Here is an 18,311-nt window from a genome sequence, read left to right as displayed (position 1 = left end):
AGTTCAGCCAAGAGGCGTATAACGCTATTCTAAGCAAGCTAAAATTTTCGAGGCGGCCAGCAGCAAAATCGTGGAGAGCGTGGAGTATTTGCACACAGAAAAATAACCGTTCTTCGAGAGTTCTTCATAGTGTAAGGACCTTACTCTAAGCCTTTCCGATCCTCCGGCTATTGCTTCTGATCCAGCTATTGCTTCCTCAATTTCTGCAGTACTTTGCTTACCTTACTTAATTTTTATACAAGCAGTGAATGTCACACGGTGGTGCTTCCTTCTAAAGTTGATTATCATTCTACGCGCTTTCATAGCAATCATAATGTAGATCTCGCCGTTAGCTTCTAGGGGTGGCCGATTATGACATGATCGTCATAAATCTAGTAGGTCGTGTTCTAGACTGACTTTACCATAGACCATAGACTTTACCATAGACCATAGACACTCGTGTCGTATCCTAGCGGCTGTCCACCGAAACATGGTCGGCGCGCGCCGGAGCACAGCCGACTAAGGTCTTAGCTTAGCTAGGGCTTCGCGTCATACTACACTGTCGTCTCAGATGAGGTTGAAAAGCCGGTGAAACTGGTACACCGCATTCATGCATGGTAAGCGTGGAAGTCAAAATGGCGGCATTTGCTTCTACAAAGTGTGGCTCCACCCTACACACAGGGAGCTAGTAATCAGGCGTCTATTGAATACGTAGGGAACCACCTTCGGCGCCGTCAGGGTCACAGAGCATGCGCAGAAGCGTTATGAAAAAGGTATTATTCTCTCGCTTCCGTCGCCTGGTCCTGGTAAGCCGCCGACTAGCGGGCAGTGACAGAAGTAATATTGCAGTATTGGGAAGCAACAAACCATATCTCACCAGCACTTAGCCAACACCACATAAGCAAGGCAAAGCCTAATCGCTTCAGCGACAGGACGTAAGAAATACAGTGTGCCAATCACGACGTTGTTTTCAGCGGTGCTGTAGCGATAATGGAAACTAGCTGCAATCAGCTAATTGCGCAGCCTGTGGTAGCCACTGAAGGCATGTGCTTGAAAACAGTCTGCGGATATCTTGACTAGCTGCTGCGACTGTGGAGATATAGAGGGAGGGGGGGATTAAGCAGGCGTTGACTAGGGATTTGGGACTGGGGGGGGGGGGGGGGGATGGTGTCCCGTAGTGGGTAGGCCTTTCTGGCTGGCATTTGGAGAGGTGGAGAGATTTTTTAGGTGTGCTAGGAGATGAGGGGGAAGCTGGACGAATACCTGGCGTTGCCCTGGACCCCACCCTAGTCGCCACAAGGACCAAAACTTTTCACACAAGAGGACAAAAATCGGCATTGAAGAAAGTATTTTCTATTCAGGCTGCTAATTGTAGTGTGTGCCCGCTATAGCTGCAGACAGACACTCGCAAAACATATATCTACTCTCAACAGTCGGCGGCACACTCTCAATGTTCCACTTCTATATAGCGATACGCTATTCTCTTCAGAGCGTCAGAACAGTTTCCACCAACATTCCGTTCCGTGCAGTTGAAAGCGGTATTGAAATCCGGAAGCGCGCTCAAAAAGCCGCCCAGTTGCGCTCCAAGTGCTGTCTCAGCTCCACGCTCACACATGTGGTAATAGAAGACGAGCATATAAAATACTCGACTGGGAGATACCCTCCACAATCCCCAGCCCTCCATCATGGTCGTCCACGTGTCGTCCATTGAAATTAGAGCCGAAGTCCATATGCTCAGCAAAGGGAACTTGATGTTTGACATATCCGTCATTCGCGTAATGTTTCTCTGGTTCCGACAGCTCACTATAAGAGATGTCTTCGAATCGTTCATCGTGCCCGCGATTATCTTGTCCCACAGTGCGTCGGCGATTTGAACGCCGAGTACAGCCATGTTGACCAACCTATGCACAGTATCGTTGAAGTGTAACAAGGTGTACACCGCCGGTGGGACGTGAATGTAATCGCCTATCCGCCGAATCACCATTTCGGAAACGTTTCTCTTCGTACCAATGTCGGGTTTGATGCCGTTGAGAGCCTGAGTCCTGTCGTATTCATTCCACAGTTTCAGCACATCGATGGTGTTATATGCATAAAACCTGACGATTTTGGCATCCTCCGTTTCTTGAAATAAGTCTTTGATGTTTGCGAACGTCTTAGACGATATATTGACTCCGTGTGCGTTCCGGTCCGAGGGTAAGATCAGCTTTGTGCTGTTGATGATGCCGCGCACTCGCGAGTGCGCCTGTGATTCGTAAATACTAATTGCCACTTGGGTAACGGCGTAGATGGCGCTGTTGAAGATCGAGCGTACTTTGTCGTCTGTTTCACTACTAGTCAAAATAAAGCTCAATGCGTCATTCCACAAAGGCGTGTAGGTATTGATGATATTGTCGCAAGTTTGAGCTGCTCCAGCTCCGCTGTCGCGCTCCGAGTCCCAGAAGCCTGGGTGCAGGTAGGCCGCTCCTAGTAATGCGAGTAGCGCAAAGCCTTCTGGTCGCCTGGTCTCGTTCAGGAACGTACCGAGAATGTAGAGGACAGTTTTGGGAGAAGTGACCTCGATGGTTGAATTTTGAGAGTACGAAAGTTTGGAGAACGCATATTCCCAAGATTCCCGAAGAACGCTCGGCTGCAAGGCGAGCAGTTGCGAGAACGTGATTTTGGACTCTGGAGGTTCCGTTGGTGGACGTCTGGCCATTGACTGGTCCTGCCTCCTAGAACAGAACAAGATTCATTTATTCTACACCATTCCTAATTTCAGAACCAAAGCATAATTAAGGCCAGACGCGGATCTAGAGTGGGGATCTGGGTGTCCTGGCACCGCCGTCAATGACCTGGCCATAACTATGATTATACATGTTATGCGTTATGCCTTGTTTCTATGTTTCGACTTAACGAATACACTGACTTTGATGATGTGCTGTGTGGCCCTCGCTGTATTTCCCTCATGAAGTCCAAGAGTCTATCAAGTGGCACACGTATGCCCACCATGCGATCAATCGCTGCCAGAGCGATTTCAAGGGCGTTCCTTGGCAACAAATTGTCTGCGTAATAGATGTCGCTGATTTTGATGTTCATGGTGGTGACACCAGGTTCGCTGTGGATGGCGTAGTAAACATCGAGGAAGAAGGTGAGGTACCGTTCGGAACTTGCATATAGCGTCCGTTCGAGCAGCTCGGCTTGAGTAGGTACCGCTAGCACCAGAAGTACCTTCAAGCAAACAGAATCGGGAATGAGATGCCCCACTGTCTTCACTTGGGACAATCGCGTGTTTCGCGGCATGAACTCGAAGTCAATGCGACTTGAGGAGAGATGCCCTTCCTATATGCAACGTGGTGCGTAAAACGCAGTGTGAAAGAGGCTGTATATACCAGTATTCGGGCAGAGCAAACCACATGGTCGCGTAAATACATGTGGCGCGGGCAAAGGCGAGGAACCAGTGCTGGCAAGGGAGTGTCAATGTGGCAAGCAAACGGGAACGTGGCTGTCTGTAGTTCCTCGTACTACTGTGCATTCCGCAACTTCTACCCGCTGCATGAAATTCGGGGGCGCTATCCCACGGAGTGACAATCTCTCCTGGGCGTGAAAGCTTACGCCGTGCGTGCTGCGCACCGTTTCACGCAACGAAATGCGCAACGTGCGTGAAGATGGAACTAGCGTAACCGGACATTGACACGGCATTTCACAACGTCGCGGGATCACAACCGGGATCTGGTAGGCATTCAAGATTGAAAGTATGCCGAAAATACACTGAAATTCTCAAAACTTTCTCTGCACTGTACGCGGTAATGTTTGTGCCCAGATATTTTTGAAATAATACTACTTCGCTTTGGGGAAGAAATCCGAGAGTATACTCCGCTGACAGTGCACATAAAACCGTCATAAGCGTTACCTGTTTATACCTATTTACAAGTAACAGTTTGTTTACGGGTTACATCGAGCGCATTGTGATCGTGTAACTCTTGCGAATGATCGTGACGCTGCCCGTAACCTCTGGCCACCAGAGAGTTTCTTCTAAGCTCGTTACCAATTCCTATGTAACCTCTACAGCAGGGGCGATTGGTAATATGTTATTACAGTGCACAGGATAGTTCAATATGGCCACGTACCGCGAGTACCCTTTCAAGGGAAACACTGACGATGGTCGGGAAGTCGATTTGGGCAACACGGAGGCAACCCCCGTACAACTCGCCAAGCAACCGTGCTGTCTTTGAACGTGGGACCTCTCTTCCTGCCACATTGGGAGCCCTCATTTGGAAGATTGAATCCACCACGTCCCGCATAACTTTCCTACGAACCTGAAAGAATATTATATTTCATGCTTCATTCTGTCATTACCGAGCGATGTCACCGCAGAAGCGGAAGACGCGAAAAACGTCATAGCATTCGGAGCGCGAGCAAACGCCACCTAGATACAGAAAGCATGCACGCACGTGGACATGCCAATCAGGATCGCGTTTTCAACGGCAGTACCCAATCATGAACGTGCTTTTAGCGGTCGTGGCCGGGGAAAAGAACCACAGTCATCTGCGAGTTATGATTGAACGTCCCCACGTACTAAATGGGAAAACTTGAAAATAAAGCACAAAACGATCCCAATCTTTCTCAGAGCTGATTTTCTGGATGAAATCTTGCACTTTTTGTCTAAATATTTGGTCTTCAGGTTTCATGTGAGCTGCAATCATTTGCGGGTTCGTGAATTCTCAGAACGGTTAATCGCAGTAGCAGACGAATTCTGATGAATTGAAAGAGGGAGAGGAGGCAGTGCCCAATCTTTCTCTGTCTAGGTGGTATTGCGCGAACGCTCAACGCCAAGTGTTCACGTACACAGCTAACCGTGGGGAATATCCTTCGAGACAGCCACAAGATATTCGGGTGTAGTTCCGTATCGGGACCACTCGTTTTTAAAAATTACTGAAACGGTTAGGAAAGTAAATATTGCATAGAAGTGGAAGAAGATCATATACTGAAGCTAAAAATGTAAGAATTATAAAATTCTGTGGACTAGAAGTTTTTTTATATGCATTTAAACAACCCCATCTGATTCACTTTTAGCGCAGGAGAAACACGGGAATGCTAAGCCTAACGGATTCGAAACTTGCCGTCTTGCGAAAGGTAGGGTCGTCGAAATGGGCTAAATCACCTCACTTTAGTGAGGTTGGGTTAAGTTAGGTTCTACAGATTGGGGGGTCTGGGGGGGGCGCCGCCCCCCCCCCCCCCCCAGGCACGCACTAGGCGGTGCGGGCGTCGAGACTGTGCCTCGGGTTAGGTCAGTAAGGTCCTCAGCCAAGATGGCGGATCGCCATCAAGAAACCGGCGATAAAATTTAATTTTTATACATTTTACGCAATATACGAGGGACATTCCTGTTGACTTCCTCTTTCACGTAAAAGCGTTAGATTTTTGTTTTTATTCGTTTCTCTTTAAAAAAAGCCAGTGGTCCCGATACGGAACTACATCCAGATATTACCTAGCAGACGACAGGAAAGGCGTTGACGGTGTCGTCTGCTAAGTGTCGTCTGCTAAGTGCACAGTACGCCACTCCCGATATTCCGCACAGAGTGAATGCTCAACATAACACGGGACGGAACTCCTTCTCTATGTGCGGTGTTTTCGCTTTTTCTTCCACTAGAATCTTTCGTGAGGAGATCGCTTGTGTGAATACACTGCTAAGGAAATCGTCTCATATAGTATGTTTGGTCTACCGTATGAAGTACAGAGACTTTGAAACAAAGCCCAGACATGGTGGTATTTCGAATCTCTGCTCAGTCATGTTTTTATTACGTTAAATGGGCAAGTAGAAACGCAATGTTGATGTGCATATTACGAAACTGCTAAACAGCGTTAGCCGAACACACGTAGCACCAGCCTCTCTCCTTTTTCGGATTACTATTTCTCAAAATATAATTTGCCTCTCTTCCCGACATTTCGTAGTCACAGGTCCTCTTGTTTCGTTGCCCTGGAGTATTGCCATCTTGTGCATTACTATACAAGCCACCGAACGTCTGAACAAAGCTTTGTTGATGGCCCTAACGACGTACTTCGAGCAATAAGAACACATTCTGCTGCCGCTCAGCTCTTCAAAACAGTCTAAATGCTAGGGATATTTATTACTTCGGCGATACACTTCCTACCAATACCCGAGGCTAGTAACTGGAAGACTTACCGTGCCTGTAGCTTGACTGAACCTATGGCAGGTGTGCTCATAAAAGTTGGTGCACGGATCCTTGCTCAGGTTCGCAACCTGGTAGAGGGCTTGAATGATTTCTGGGCAGCAGAATCGAGTGACATTTTCATGTCGGTGCCGAGAGATCCTCGCAGCGGTGTACGCCCACGAAACCACCATGCCGATCATGACCAGCACGATAACGGTCGTGATGACTGCAAGTACCCTGCTCTCGTGGATCCTTCGCCTGTCTCTCACTTGTAGCAAGCTGCCTGCTGGTGTTGGCTGGACTGGTGACTCCGTCCGAACAGGTACTGACTGCTTTGGTTCCGGTGGTATGGTTCTTCCCTCCATGGTGGGATGTGCTTCTTTGGGCGAAGGACTCCGATTCTGCTGCTGTTGCTTCATGATAGAACGCACAAGGACACGTGGTGCGTGCAAAACACGAGAGAAAATCACCATATCATCGTCTTCTTCTTTTCCTCCCTCTTTGGCCTGCATCCATGTAGGCTCTTTCTTCGTGAGAAAAATCCGTGGGACGCAACTAGCCAGCCAGCGTCATATGTAGTGAAACCGGTCATCTTGTCCAAGTGGTCCACTGTACGTTGGAAAGCGGCGAGGTAAAAAAAGGAAAGCGATGTTTCCGCCCAAAGTTTTATAGAAGCGACAGTCCATGTTTCTGACATGCTCCTTAATATGCTGATACCCGTGCGCCGAATATCTGGCTTTGTCTTTCGTTATCTCTTTTTACGGTGTGATTATACCGCTAAAGTAAAAAAGTTCGTGGACTCGAAGACTAGAGCAGTGTCTGCCGGCAGACCGCTAGGAAGTACGTCACGCCGCACAGTATGATGTTGAACTGATTTCTACACTAAGGTGGATGACGTCGCCTCGTGCGGTAACGAAGACCCGAAATGCATAACCGTATCTTTCACTTCGCTGTAGGTTCCTTCAATAATTAATTCAATTGAACGACGTTCCCGTTCATCGTCTTCCAACGACACCCTACCAGGTGTAAGCAATGCTGCTCATCTCTTGACTGCAGCATACGACCGTGCGGACTCGCTATACACATTTTGCACGCGTTCTTGAATTCCAGCTGGTATTGTCGTTGTCTTTGTGAAGAATTCAAAATTCACAATTCTTGCTGCGTCGGACCAATGTACTCTATCCCTTACGAAAGCTAAGCACTATAGTTGCGAAGTTCACGAAAGATTTATTCTGGGTTCCAATGAATCCCACTAACGACCCACTACTACAGACAGGACACATGCAAAGCAATAGTGTCTTTTTTTTTCTCTCTCTCTCTCTCTCTCTCTCTTCTTTTTACGTGCGCTTTCTCCTTTTCCTTTTCTTTCTTTTTTTTTCCAATGCAATAGCTATTTGCGTTTGACTGAGCTCCCCTAGCGCCACGGTATAATACTTCGGTAGCACTTCTTATTGCCGCTTCGCCCTGCGCCCATTTATTAATAATATAACCATTATTGTTATTAATAATGCTTATTGCTATGAGCGCTTCTAGCGCTCATTACTCTAATTAGTCAAAACGCAGCTCTTCCATTGGCGATTGACGTTTGTCCAGGTCGCTGTCTATATACTAGATCGTGCACTATACCCATACCATCATTTCTTTCTTTCTTTTATAAACAAGTTCTCCCCTCCCCTCTAGAGATTACTCCGCACGAAACCCTGGCCAATCGCCCTGTGTGGCTGGTGGCCACTGTTCCTAGTGGTGGAAGAAGAAGAAGTTCTCCCCACCCCATACCATAGACTACTCTGCACAACCTTTATTGTTCGTCGCCATTAGCAGACAAAGAGCCGTTCTTGTTTCAAATATATAATCTTGGCTGATGTAATGCCTGTATTTTCAATATCTGATGTACGCAAAGAGCGTCTCGTTTACCGCTATGACTATGAATCGATGACTCGGTGACTATGAATCGATGTCCTCAAGACTTTCAGATTTCTTCCCCAGTTTGTTGAAATGTCCAGCAATACTGACATCAACTCTTTGTGGAAATGTCTTCATTTGTTAATATTAGATTGTATAGCAATGTATGTCCATAGTAAGACTCTTAGTCACAGGCGTGCGAGAGACAAACCCTGGTTTAACACGGAGTTACGCTCACTTATTAGGAGGAGGAACGCTGCATACGTAAAATATCGTAAACATAATACCCCTTTTTATTATACTCAGTTCAAAGAAAGTGATCTGTTCAGGGTTCAAATGAACGAAGCGAAACAGACATTCTTCGATCGGATCTGTAAAGACAAAGAGGGAAGAAAGGAATTTTGGAGGTTCTTGAAGGTGAACAGAGGTGATACAGCAGGCATTCCTGACCTTTCAAATCAAGGTATGATTGTATCAGATAGCGCTGAAAATTTCATCTGTGTTCCAAGTGCTTGAACCCTGTACCCTCCCTGATGTCACCCAATGTATTAGGGTTTCAATGCCTCGTCTATGCGTTAGTTATGAGGGCATACTGTATCTATTGCAGAATGTAAACATTAAAAAAGCAGTGGGGCCTGATGGAATATGCACAGTTATTATGCAACGGTGTGCTAATGTTATCGCGTCTTATCTTCTTATTTTGTACAACAAGTCCTTATGCAGCCATATTATACCTAATGAATGGAAATCGGCCAATGTTGTCCCAATTTTTAAGTCTGGTTCTAGGCATGATGTTGTTAATTATCGCCCAATTTCTCTTCTCTCTGCTTCATCTAAGATATTAGAGCACATAATTTACTCGGGTATTTTCGAGCATTTGAGTGACAATAATCATTTTTCTGAAGTACAGCATGGTTTTCGTCAGACTTATTCATGTGCCACTCAACTTACTGAATTCCATCATGATTTTGTCTCCTCTTTTGATAAGGGTGTACAAGCAGACGTTGTATTTGTAGATTTTCGGAAGGCATTTGATATGGTTCCACACGCCAATGTTTTACACAAACTTTTCTTCCTTGGCATAGATAGGGATGTTTTACAGTGGCTTGCCGATTACCTAAGTAACACGGTTCAACGTGTAGTAGTCAAGGTAAAGCATCATCCATCGGCAAGTTACGGGCGGTCTGGTGTCCCACAGGGATCAGTTCTGGGACCTCTCCTATTTCTTATTTTTATTAATGACATAACACAGTCAATCAACTCCAAAATTAGGCTGTTCGCAGACGATTGCGTTTTATATAAAGACATTTTAAATCTTTCAGATGCTCAACTTCTCCAGGCAGATGTAAGTTGAATCGTTTCTTGGTGTGACAAATGGGGCATGAGCTTAAATACTAGCAAATGTAAGGTAATGCATGTTACAAGAAAATCTAGTGTAATCAAGTTTTCTTACAAGCTTCATTCTTTATATTTGGATACAGTTTCTGAGTACAAATATCTTGGTGTTTTCTTTAGCAGCGAGCTTAGATGGACCCACCACGTAAATTACGTTTCTGGGAAAGCAGTAAGAACGCTCCATTTTATTTTTGGCAACATTAGACAGGCTGGTTTAAAAGCTAGAAGTGATGCATATATTAGTATGATCCGGCCAATCTTGGAATATGGGTGTACGGTTTGGGACCCGCACGAAATGTTACTAATTCAAAGACTTGAGAGGCTTCAAAATATTGCGGCTCGCCTGGTGTTTAGTTGTATGGGATCTATTGTTAGTGTAAGAGATTTAAAGTCAAGGCTAGGACGGGAAGACTTAACAAACCGAAGAAGGAAACTTAGATTGGAATTTTTAGGAAATATCGTAAACGCTAAGACGGGCATAAGGAAGGAAAGATATCTGAAACTCCCTCTTCATATTTCTCCAGGATCCGATCATTATAAGAAAATCCAGCCATATAGGAGCAGAACTTGCAGAACCTGCCGTTAAATGCATATTTTTTCTTGTTTGTTTTTTTACAATCGTAACGCTTATTTTTTTCTTTTTGGTGATGATTTTTTTAAAATGGGGGGATCGTCATGGTCATGAAAATTTTGGTCATGAAATCCTCGCTTCGCCGTTCCAAGCTACGCCATCGTTTCCGGAAAAAAATTGGTGTCGTGGCAGCTAATGAAAAATGCTCAATTTGATTGACAGGTCGTGCCTCTTTTTTTTAGGCTCCTCCTAATGGCGAGACCCCCATTGGCATACACGGTACTGGGTACAAGTTGCGTTGACACCGCGAGGGACGTTAGGTGGAGTAGAGTTAGCGTGCGCAACAGCTATAGTGTAGGACGCACTAAAACTTAGTGAGTACGCGGTACACGTACGGTAATTCGAAACGGTATCACGATACGCGAGACGAACGCTGTTGGCGTTTTAGTACACCGTAAAAGGAGATTGTACGGTTAATTAACGTCGTAGTGCACCCGCACGGCGAATCCCGAACCCCGAAGCCTTTCGATGTTACGCCATTGAGTTCTGTGATTGCCATCCATTTCGTTGCATCCACGAAAGGGTTATTCGCACACACCTTGAGCAGCATGGCTGCTGGAATCCGTACCGCCATCTTGCTTCTCGCGTAGTTGGGGGCCTTGTCTTCCTCTTATCGCGGGGTCCCACATCCCACCTTCCATATTCTAGCCAGACGCGGTCCGCTATTACCCGAGGTGACCTTATCGGCGGTACACTAGCTGAGCTCCGATAGCTTCGCCCATGCGCCATGAAGCCAACGCCGTACCGGGTTTTACGTTCGAAGTTTTATGAAGTATTACGAAGCTATACGAAGCAGATACGCTACGGTGAGCGGCGGCAGGATTGTCGCGCGGAGAAGCTTGCTCATTTTATGTCACCGATAGCCCATAACGTCATCGACTACGTCACGGTGCACCGAATGGAGAGTTAATGATAGGCCCATAGGCGCGAGCCGTGCGCAAATCCAACGTAAGGAATAACGGGAAACACGCATCTACGAGTAGTATCGTAGCCTCACGCGTTCCGTAGTGGTCAAAAGGAGCACGAGAGGAAAGAGGAGGAGGAGAGGAGGTGCGCCAAGGAAAAGTAATGCTCCTGCTGGTGTACAGACCTCGCGCTTAGTAGTAATGCATGCAGCACAATGCAGTAATGCTTGCTAGAAAGTAAGCAATGGCGGGGCTACTGTGGCGCGATCTGTTAGCGCCTGAAGCAACTGGCTGTTGTAAACGGACTATACTTCGGCGGGCTCATCGATACCGATAAAGTCACCTTGGGCCTCGTTTGGGGCTGATGGATGTTCCCTAGTTGAGGTGTTGGCCGTCTAAATTAGGACGACAAATATTATTTCCCTCGGTTTCAAGTGGTTGCGATACCTATCTGTCGCTATTTTTTTTTTCTTTCTTCAGAATCATATTCTGGTATCCTTGTACGCACTTGTGAATTTACATAAAGAGGTCCCATAATCAAATAACTAGTATGGAGACCTCACATTATTAACAAAGATTATGGAGCGACTCATTTATAACATTGTTAACTAATGCTAAAGCTAAAGAAGTTGCAACGAAGATTACAAATTTACACATTCGATATATTACACACATCTTATGAATAAAATTATACCCGTGATACACTTGCAGATATACACTATACACTTTACAGGCAGTGACTACCTATGAATGAGACTAAGCCTTACTACGCACATATATAGGTACATGTACCATTTCTTTCGGGTATTTTTGTGGAAACTGATCCCCTCAAAGTCGACACGGGTTGACGTACCCGGCCATCTGCCTTTTTTGCTGAACATTGAAAGACTGCCGTCTTTTCACGGCATTCTAAGTCATAGCTTTATAGGGCACATCACCGTGTAGGTCCATCAGTGACACCACTTGACCACCGGCATGTGGTACACTGAAATTCTGTAACCACCACAGCAATGACAGAAAAAATTTGACTATGCATTAAAAGTCTTTCAGTAAAAATTCAGTAGCATTCCAAAGAGTGTTTCGCCACAAATTTCCCACCAAAGATGGCCATATAAAGTTGCCTTCATTAAAACGCTTTTTTTTTTTACCTTGTTGCTTGTTGTCGAGAAGGAGAATGAAACATCCAATCAATGTCGCAAGAGCCGAGAAAGCATGACAAAGGGAAAAAGAAATCCGACAGGAAACATACTATATGGTGTAGTTATGTACAGGAGACGGTTCTCATGGACGTCGTAGAGTAAAGAGGATTTGTTGTGCTTCCGTTTTCGCCACTTTTGTCGCGCGCTTGCCGAACACGAACAGTAGGAGTAATGGCGTAATGGCATCGCATATGCAAGACCATGAGGAAAGCAGTCCTCCATCTCTGTCGCGCGTTTTTACGCTCTCTTGAGAGCGCAGTTTTGATTGTCGGGTGAAGACGTAATTTGTTAGCTGCGACGAAGTATAGTATACTTTTGGTAGCAACGCAAGAGTAGGAATTCAAACCCCCCCGCCTTCCATACCGAACACAAGAACACGCACTCGACCATTAGCATTACAGTATGACTCCATCTATGCTGAAGACATACACAACAACAACAACTTTGGAATGGTATCAGATTGTGGAATATGCTGCCATCCGACTTAAAATATGGCAAGCATTTCGTGCGCAGCTTACGTCGCTATGTGATGAACAGCTCAACCATTCTTTCATCTTAATTATTTTGCTGTAAAATTGTAGTGTAAGTGTATGTGGGTAATATTTTTAATGTCGTTGCACTGCTTCTCAGTGTCTTTCTATCTGACTGTGAATTAATGTTATTGAGGATGAACTGTGGGAGTCAATACTAGCCTGTGCTAATGACACCCATAATTTCATCCCTAAGCTTTGTATTTAGTCATTTTAATTCCATACTTCAATAAACATTCAACTTTATTTGATGATGAATAGGAAGCTTCATTGCTAGAGGAGATACCCTACCCTATTGCTGCTGGTGATGTGCATAAATCTACTCAGAGAAAGCAAATGTTATGTGACCCTCCCCAATCATCATCATCAAATAAAGTAGTAGTAGTTGTTGTTAATTACCCACACGGTCAGTGAAGCTGCAACCGACGAAGCTAAGGACAGATTTGGGACAGTTATAGGACAAAAGAGCACAAAAATGCGCGTCTTAGACAACTTTTTTCTCTTCAAGCTGCACGCTGTATATTACATCCACTATAGCTACACCCCTATAGATAAATTTTTCCACATAAAATGATAAATGTTCCACATATATCCTGGTCCTCATAAAATCAGAGCAGTTCCCATCGACACGGAACACCGTGCGGTTGAAAGAGGTATTGAAATCCGGAAGCGCGTTCATAAGCTTGCTGGGTTCAGGGAGCACAATGCAATTGCGGTATTAAAGCCCGGTATTCACGTGATGCGCTCAAACCACTAATGAAGCACAAAAGTAATCACAGCGCGCGCTCCGGACCTAAGTATTTTACTTCCGCCGTCTGCTGTGAACAGCAAAGAATCGGCAAGGGAGCGACAGTGACGTCGATATCCCCACACTCACTTAACGTCACAGAAGGACACCACGCGCAATTCAGGCAAACCCTTTTCGCTGTATGTTTCATCTTATTTTAGCAGTATCTTTGTTTTCTCATTTTATTTCTTTTTTTCTTGCAAGGAGCTTTGTGCGTCACCGCTACGTATGAGCGCCTATCTTACCGGATGAGAGCCGTGCTTAGCAGAATGAGAGGAGTGATACGGCGAGCGACTCCAAACACATGAAGGAAGAAAAGAAAGCAGAAAAACAAAAATAAGGTCGTAAAACATACCGCCATAAGCGTTCCCTACGTCGCGTATGACGTTTTTCTGTGACGTTAAGTGAGGGGGGAGATATCAACGTCGCTGACGCGCTTTTGCCGACCACTTGCGGTTTACTTTAGACGACAGCCCTCAGATACTTAGGGCGCGCTACTTCACCAGTGCCTCGAGCACATCATGTGAATATCAGGCTTTCATATCGCAATTTGAATGTCCTCCCTGAAGACAATAACTAAAAGTTGATGAAAATATCTCTAAAAGTGATACTAAATGATATGAGCAACTTATTTATTTACACATGCTAAACAATACTTTCATATGCAAGATGGCACTCTTCAGGTTACAAAACGTTACTGTTTTGTAACCTAAAGAAGTACAGTCGTTTCTCCTGTCGTTTAATATCACTCTTTGATTGACCGGCAACTTCGCATCGTCTATTTTTTTGCCTAAAATATCCGTTAATTAGTCCCCTAACTGGGAAAAATACGGTTTCCTAGTAGCCGCCCACTAAAGCAGCTACGAAATAGCACAAAAGATTGTCCATTACACAAAATATATACGTACTCTTCAGTGAATTCTTGAGAGCAACTGTTGTGGTATGCCATATTCTAAAAACAGAAGTAAATTTTAGCCCCCCCAAATTGCAATCAAGTACTCGCTATTTTAGTCCCTATTATAGTGTTATTATAGTCTCTATTTTAGTACGTATCATTGAATTGACCGAATTTACTCCATTAGAATGTAGTGTCGCTCACGAACACTGCACCTTACATTTGTCTCACGGTCGCTTATGCCGTGACCGAACACGTGAGCTTCTGGCTGGCTGGAAAAGGCGCCCAGAGTGGATAAGCCATATCACGATTCTAGCCTGACTTTTGAACGTACCGTTCTTTTTCAAACTCGCGTCGTATCCTAGCGGCCGTACTGCGAAACACAATCGCTGCGTGCCAAATCAACGCCGACTAGGGTCTTAGCTCAACCTTGCTAGGGCTTAGCGACATACTACATTACATACGTATCCTAGAACGTAAAAAAGCCAGTGAAACTGGTGCATAGAATCCATGCATGATAAGCGTGGGAGTCAATATGGCGGCTAAGCGGCATTCGCTTCTACCCCACCCCACCCCACCCTACAGAGGGGAAACTGGTACTCAGGTAATATGATATAGGGAACCTTCTTCGGTGCGGCCATGGGCACAGAGCATGCGCAGAAGCAGAACGTCCATTCTCTCGCTTCCGTCGCCTTGTCCAGCTAAGAGGTCGACAGTAGTAGTATTGCAGTATTGGGTAGCGGTCACTTCAAGAGTCACTGGACTCGACATGGGGTCTGCAACAAACAATATCTCACCAGCCCCGAGCCAACACCACATACACTCTAAAGTCTGTACCTCTTAAAACACCCTTTTATAAGGTACATTTTTGCAAAAACGTACCCTTTATTTTATGCGGTACGAAAGCGCCTAAAAGGTACAGCACTTTTAAGGTACTGCCGTCTAACAGGCACCCCGGTATAAAGGGTACGGCCGTCTAGCAGGTACACCCGTATAAGAGGTACAGCCGTGTAAGTGGTACTGCCGTCCAATAGGTACGCCCGTCTAAGGGGTACAGTTGTCCAAGAAGTATACAGTCCACACACAACGGAGAGGAACATGTTTGTGGTGACATAATCCGTACGTATCGCACGCACAGCAAAATGCACGACGCGCATCACGTATTGTGCGTTTATGCTTTGCTATCGGTAGTGGTAATACACACTCGCAGAAGTGTGCATCTGTAACATGCGCGAACGTGATCAACGTGTTGCAAGCACGTGCGAGACAAAGACAAAAGGCTATCTGAATACTGAACCGCTCTTTATTTGACCTTCAGCGATTTCAGCAGCTACGAAAGCCGTGGCTTTCTGTACGGCTTCAGGAATTCGTTGTCGCCCACAACATATATTTGCAGCAGGCCTAACAACTGGCCAAAGCAGCTGGGTATGTCAAGTTTTTTTTACGTGGTAAACTGTGAAGCAGCAGAGCAGCACAAACTCACATAAGCATGCCCGACGGTGCCAGCTGCACAGCCTCTCCGTCACTACACCAAACAAGGCTCTCCTGCCCAAAAAGAGTTTCGGTCCCGGAGTGACTACCTCTTCGGAGACGGTCAGGAGAGCAACGCCGCAATTAGTTCATGTTTGTGCCTTCCAAAAGAATTGTCTCAAACAAAGGAAGCAGTCCACATGCCGTTGATATCAGGTCAGACATGGAATTTTTTTGGACGTAAGAATACGCCCACATCGACGAACGTCGGCGATTCTTTTCCTTCATGGCTGAAAAAGTCGCCAGGATGTTGGTCATCTCCACCATTGCTTGATCAAAGCTTTTGCGGAATCTGACGTCGAAATCCAGTATCAGCTGAAAAACAAATGAAGTTTAGATATTAGAGATAAAACTGTACTGTCGGCTTGAGCAGTAACAGCACAGCAAAACCGATCACTTCGCTTGATTTATTTCAATCGTATGAATAATTAGTGTTGACAAACTACACTACTAACATGACAAACTACATCGCTACGCCGTTAAGTGAAGGCGTCATTCTGACCCATGGGTGTTGTGCCGACTGGCTACTCTTGGTGCCTGACTTTCCAGCAAAGTAATGTATCAAGGCGATCAGATTTCGCTCAAGTATAGAATTATAATTTTATTCCTTACTCGGAGAGCTGGATTCGAAAGAATCAATTGGAGGTGGCCATGCCGTGGGGTAGCAGTGTTCGTTATACCGACGGGAGGTACATTGGCACGCAGACTTGTCTTAGCCAGCGGAGCATGTGTCATTGGGCGCTGGTAGGCTGCTGGAAGCGAGGTTGGGATGATCCACTATCCCCTTTAAGGGAGGGTCGATACGCCCTTCAACGGGATAGTGGATCATCCCAATCTCGTTTTCCAGTTGTCTACCTGCGCCCGATGACACGCACTCTGCTGGTTAAGGCAAGTGTACGCGCCACTGTATCTATATCGAAAAATATTTCAGCGCTACAACTGGGACAATAACCTTCAGCACTACACAAGCCTGAAATAATACACTGACGTGGAACGCGTCTAGGTTGTTAGAACCCTCAATGCAATCGCATACGCACTCTGGCAAGCTACCGTTCACTATGCCCACCCTACACATGCACGTTTTGTGAGACGGCATGCACGTAGTTGTAGCGGAACGTTAAAGAACAACTTACCATGAGCAGGTACACTTTCCCAGCCTTTCCATGTCCCTTAACCGGTCAACTTAACCGTGCGAAGACGGCGGCTTCCTGATCACAAATCTGTGAAACCCAAACTGACCTAACCTCACTAAAGTGAGGTGAGCCCCTTCTGGAAGCTACTGCAAAAACCCAAAACCATGTTTCTTCCGTAGGTATCAAAGGTTCGATTTGCTAGATATGAGACAAGATAAAGAAAAAATAAGAAACTGACCCGCGTGACCTCATGAAAACACTGGAAGGCGTGGCTTGTCGGTTCGTCGACAGCTTATCTGTTCCGGAACGTACATTTTCTTTTATATATAAATGGGTGTTTACGTCGCGAGACAACTGAGACCTCTTTCTTTTAGTTTTCATGTTGCCCAAAAGAAAAGCTGCCGCCTTCACGAAATGTAAATACCCAATAAGCAATAAACAAACATATACAGAACGGCATTTTCCTTGCTCACTGTCTAGCCTGTGTTCGTAATACACTTGAAACAGACGCAAACAATTTAAAAAACGTACCACCACGGTTGAGGCTCATTAGCTGACGACATAGACAGGAAACGTTTTATCATCTGCCCTGAAGCAATCATAGTTGTAAATGAACAGCTAATCTTTATCTCAGAGTCCGTGCGATGTACATGCAATACCTGACTGCATGGAACCCTTTGGGGCGTTACTTGAACGCAAGAAGTGCTGAAAGCAGCGGAAAGCACAATAAAATTTTGCGCAAGAGGCACTGCTTTATACGGTACAAGACACGGTAGCTCATATGCTTGTACCTCATACATACAAAGCGAGATCCTTTGTCTCGCCCAGTACCTCTTAAAGCAACTGCGGAAAAGCACTTGACTACCTGATATTTACCAGGTACAGCTCGATATAAGGCACGTTATAAGGTACAGAGTGTAGAGGCAAAGCTTAATCGCTTCAGCGACGGGACGTGAGAATTAGTGTGCCAGCCACGACGTTGCTTTCGGAGGTCATAGCTATAGTCGAAACTAGCTGCAATGAGCCAGTGGTAGCCACAGACAGAATCTGCTTGAAAATCGTCTAACGGTAGTGGTGTCTACGTGCGGGAAAGAGATAGAGGAGGGATTGAGGGAGGGATCACTGGCGTTGACTAGGAATTTTCCCAGGATTTTCATCTTGGGGGTGGGGGGATGGTGTCACGAAGTGCGTAGGCCTTTCTGGCAGGCACTAATCAATTAGTTACCCGCTCCAGATTTCTGGCTAATTCGACACAAGAGGACAAAAAACGGCG

At 45.6% G+C, this 18,311-nt stretch overlaps 1 protein-coding gene across 1 annotated transcript; it reads right to left on the bottom strand.

The window, feature by feature from the left end:
- Positions 1 to 1,310: 1,310 nt before the first annotated feature.
- Positions 1,311 to 6,570, bottom strand: LOC135392702 (uncharacterized). Its single transcript, XM_064623428.1, has 4 exons — positions 6,143 to 6,570; positions 4,086 to 4,274; positions 2,885 to 3,186; positions 1,311 to 2,690 (listed from the first exon to the last, which is right to left on the bottom strand). Exons 1-4 carry the CDS (start codon positions 6,548 to 6,550, stop codon positions 1,427 to 1,429), a joined length of 2,163 nt encoding a protein of 720 aa, XP_064479498.1. The 5' UTR covers positions 6,551 to 6,570; the 3' UTR covers positions 1,311 to 1,426.
- Positions 6,571 to 18,311: the final 11,741 nt, after the last annotated feature.

Source organism: Ornithodoros turicata, chromosome 4 (genome assembly GCF_037126465.1).
Source record: "Ornithodoros turicata isolate Travis chromosome 4, ASM3712646v1, whole genome shotgun sequence".
In the NCBI taxonomy this organism is placed as follows: Eukaryota; Metazoa; Arthropoda; class Arachnida; order Ixodida; family Argasidae; genus Ornithodoros; species Ornithodoros turicata.
Note: the sequence above shows the minus strand (reverse complement) of the source record. Positions and strands in the feature narration are given on the sequence as shown.

Coding starts and splice junctions, on each gene's coding strand:
- LOC135392702 (XM_064623428.1), bottom strand. CDS start 6,550: ATGAAGCAACAGCAGCAGAATCGGAGTCCTTCGCCCAAAGAAGCACAT. Junction 4,275..6,142: donor TCAGTCAAGCTACAGGCACG/GTAAGTCTTCCA, acceptor ATATTCTTTCAG/GTTCGTAGGAAAGTTATGCG. Junction 2,691..2,884: donor CCACACAGCACATCATCAAA/GTCAGTGTATTC, acceptor GTTCTGTTCTAG/GAGGCAGGACCAGTCAATGG.